The 2,632-nt window shown below is 38.6% G+C and overlaps 1 protein-coding gene across 1 annotated transcript; it reads left to right on the top strand.

The window, feature by feature from the left end:
- The first annotated feature begins 23 nt into the window (after nucleotides 1-23).
- Nucleotides 24-2,421, top strand: CSUI_009693 (uncharacterized protein). The gene is made up of 3 exons (XM_068069804.1): nucleotides 24-740; nucleotides 1,559-1,684; nucleotides 2,351-2,421. Exon 1 carries the CDS (start codon nucleotides 34-36, stop codon nucleotides 238-240), a length of 207 nt encoding a protein of 68 aa, XP_067918220.1. The 5' UTR covers nucleotides 24-33; the 3' UTR covers nucleotides 241-740; nucleotides 1,559-1,684; nucleotides 2,351-2,421.
- Nucleotides 2,422-2,632: the final 211 nt, after the last annotated feature.

The following is a 2,632-nucleotide window of genomic DNA, read 5'->3' on the forward strand; positions in this document are numbered from 1 at the left end:
GTCGAGATAGAAAATCTATTTTATGAAAAGAAGATGAAGATCCACATTTCCATCCTATCAAGCGATCCAAAAGTCACTCACGGGGCTCCTTCTTCCCCTTCTTCTTTTTCTTTCGATGCAAGGGTGTTAGAGCTGGGAAAGATCAGAACGAAAGAGAGACAGAAAAGATCAGAAAAGAGAAGAGAGACAAAAAAGAGAAGAAGAAGAGAGAAGAAGAGTGCTAGGCTTTTGCTTGTTTAGTGTATATGTAGGTTTGTGTATATGGAGTAGATGTATACGGGTGATATACACAAGTATTGGAGATCTCTCGTGGATGCAGTCTAGATATGTATGTGTGAATATGTATGTATGAACATGAGAAAAAGAGAGATGGTCTCTAGAATAGATAGATAAAGAAAGAATGAATGAATGAATGAAGAAATGGATGATAAATGCTCGTCATTCAGATTGGTCTAGTTCTCTCTTAGGAAAATCTCTGGAAAGCATACACACCTCCTATGAGAGCTGTAGACCACTATCTATACACATACATGCACATGGATAATAGATGATCTATGTATATACATGTGCATGTGTATATACACTATATAGACATATATAGGTACGATATGTGGCTATAGATATATGTGTGTATAGGGGGGTATGATAATGTATTGACTATTGGATTTGCTCCTGTCTTTTCTAGGAGCTCGACAGGAAGCATGCGGCTATTGTCGCTCTTTCCTTCCTTTCTGTAGACAGTAAGTTCAGTAGTCATACCTCATCCTATTTATTTCAATCTATGCATTCTCTAGAGTTCTGATAGGTATTCTTCTCTCTTCTTTCTTCAGCGACAAACCGGATTAGTAGTACCTCGCGATTCAGATAATATTGTGTCTATAGAGAGAGAGGTGGAGATAGATAATGTAGATATAGGTAGATAGATAGATAGATGTCGGCATGCACAGTGTGTGTATGTGCCTTTTCTTTCGTTGTAGTGTGCCTCTTCTTCGTTCGTTCCATGAGAGGGAGTGAGTGAGGAGGCTTCTCTCCTCCTTAGTCTCCTTTCTCTTCTTTTCTTTCTTTCATTCATGCTTTTTGGCTCTCTGTCGTCCCAAGATAGATAGATAGATAGGTAGATGTCTAGGCTGAAGATAGATTCCTAGATAGATCAAAGATAACTATTTAGTTGGATAGATAGATAGATAGTCACTCCCTCTCAGGAGGGGAGGACGAAGGGTGCGTTTTTACCATGAGATTGGTCTCACTCTCGCCATGTCTATTCTCCCCTGTCTTTCTTCAGTCCATTATCTATGTACCCTTAGTGTGTCTATCTTCAGTCTATTTATAATTAGTCTACCTTTCTGTCTCTATGTCTCTATCTTTAATTTATCTTCAATTTATGTATGCGATCGAGAGAGTGGAGATTGTTACGGTGGTAAGGAGGTAATGGATCATGCGTGGTATAGACGAATTCTTTCTTCTTTCATAGACGTACGAATTGCCTCTCATCTTTTGTTTTCTTTTCGTGTCTCTTTCATCGTTCTTTCTTTCTTTCTTTCTTTGTTCTTTTTCTTAGATCAAGAGAATTGTATAGCGATGTACAATGCAGGAGCTTTGCCCTATCTCATCCAAGGCATGAAGGGAGACATCGAAGGAATGAGAGCTGCATGTGCTCAGACAGCTAGAAATATCTACGTCCTAGGTAAACTTCATACACTCCCCCCCCCCATCTAGCCAAATAGACACCTCCAGTCAAAGCCGTGCAGCTATCTATCTATCTTTATCTATCTATCTATATGCATCTTAGGTATATATGTTTGTATACATATTATATACACTGTATATACATACATGTAGATAGATAGATAGATAGTAGGCGTGTCTGTGTGTATACACATCTGGGACTTGCATTATCGGCTAGCTAGTTGTAGAAGGAGAGGAAGAAGAAAAAAAGTGAGAAGACCGACCGACCGACTGACTGACTGACTGGCATTCATCAGTTGGAGGCAAGTCTCAAAGGTGTAGAAATTGTGTGTTTAGAGCTCTAGATGAAGGTATGGTGGCTATATGTCTATAGAAAGATCTCAATTATAGACGATTCAACGAAGCCTAAGACGAGATTGAACGACAGAGATGGAAGAAAGAAGATATTTGCATGCAAGGAGGCTTGTCTCCATGTACCTACTGCATGTAGACCTGCATAGAGATAGGTAGATAGATAAAAGATCGATAGGTCGATGGCTGGCTCTTGGAGTTTATGTAGGAAGGTGCTGAGTAGTAGTAGTAGTTAGATTGGTCGGTCGATCTTTGTGATGGCGAAGTGTCGATTGTCTTTCTTTCTTTTTTTCTCTCTTTTTGTTTTGTTTAGATGTGAAATACAGGAGAGAATTCATGAAGAACGGAGGCATTACTCAGCTTGTTCGATTCCTTGATATGTAAGAAGAAATTCTCTTCTTCAGACATACAACAAGTCACACACATACCCCTATTCCAACTCACTCCTACTCGCATCTATCTATCTATCTATCTATCTATCTATCTATCTATCTATCTATCTATCTATCTATCTATCTATCTATCTATCTATCTATCTATCTATCTATCTATCTATCTATCTATCCTTAATCTATCTATCTATCTATCTTTAATC

Source organism: Cystoisospora suis (assembly GCF_002600585.1).
Source record: "Cystoisospora suis strain Wien I chromosome Unknown contig_5890, whole genome shotgun sequence".
In the NCBI taxonomy this organism is placed as follows: Eukaryota; Apicomplexa; class Conoidasida; order Eucoccidiorida; family Sarcocystidae; genus Cystoisospora; species Cystoisospora suis.

Bases quoted from the DNA above. Each gene is read 5' to 3' on its own strand.
- CSUI_009693 (XM_068069804.1), top strand. From the start codon at position 34: ATGAAGATCCACATTTCCATCCTATCAAGCGATCCAAAAGTCACTCAC.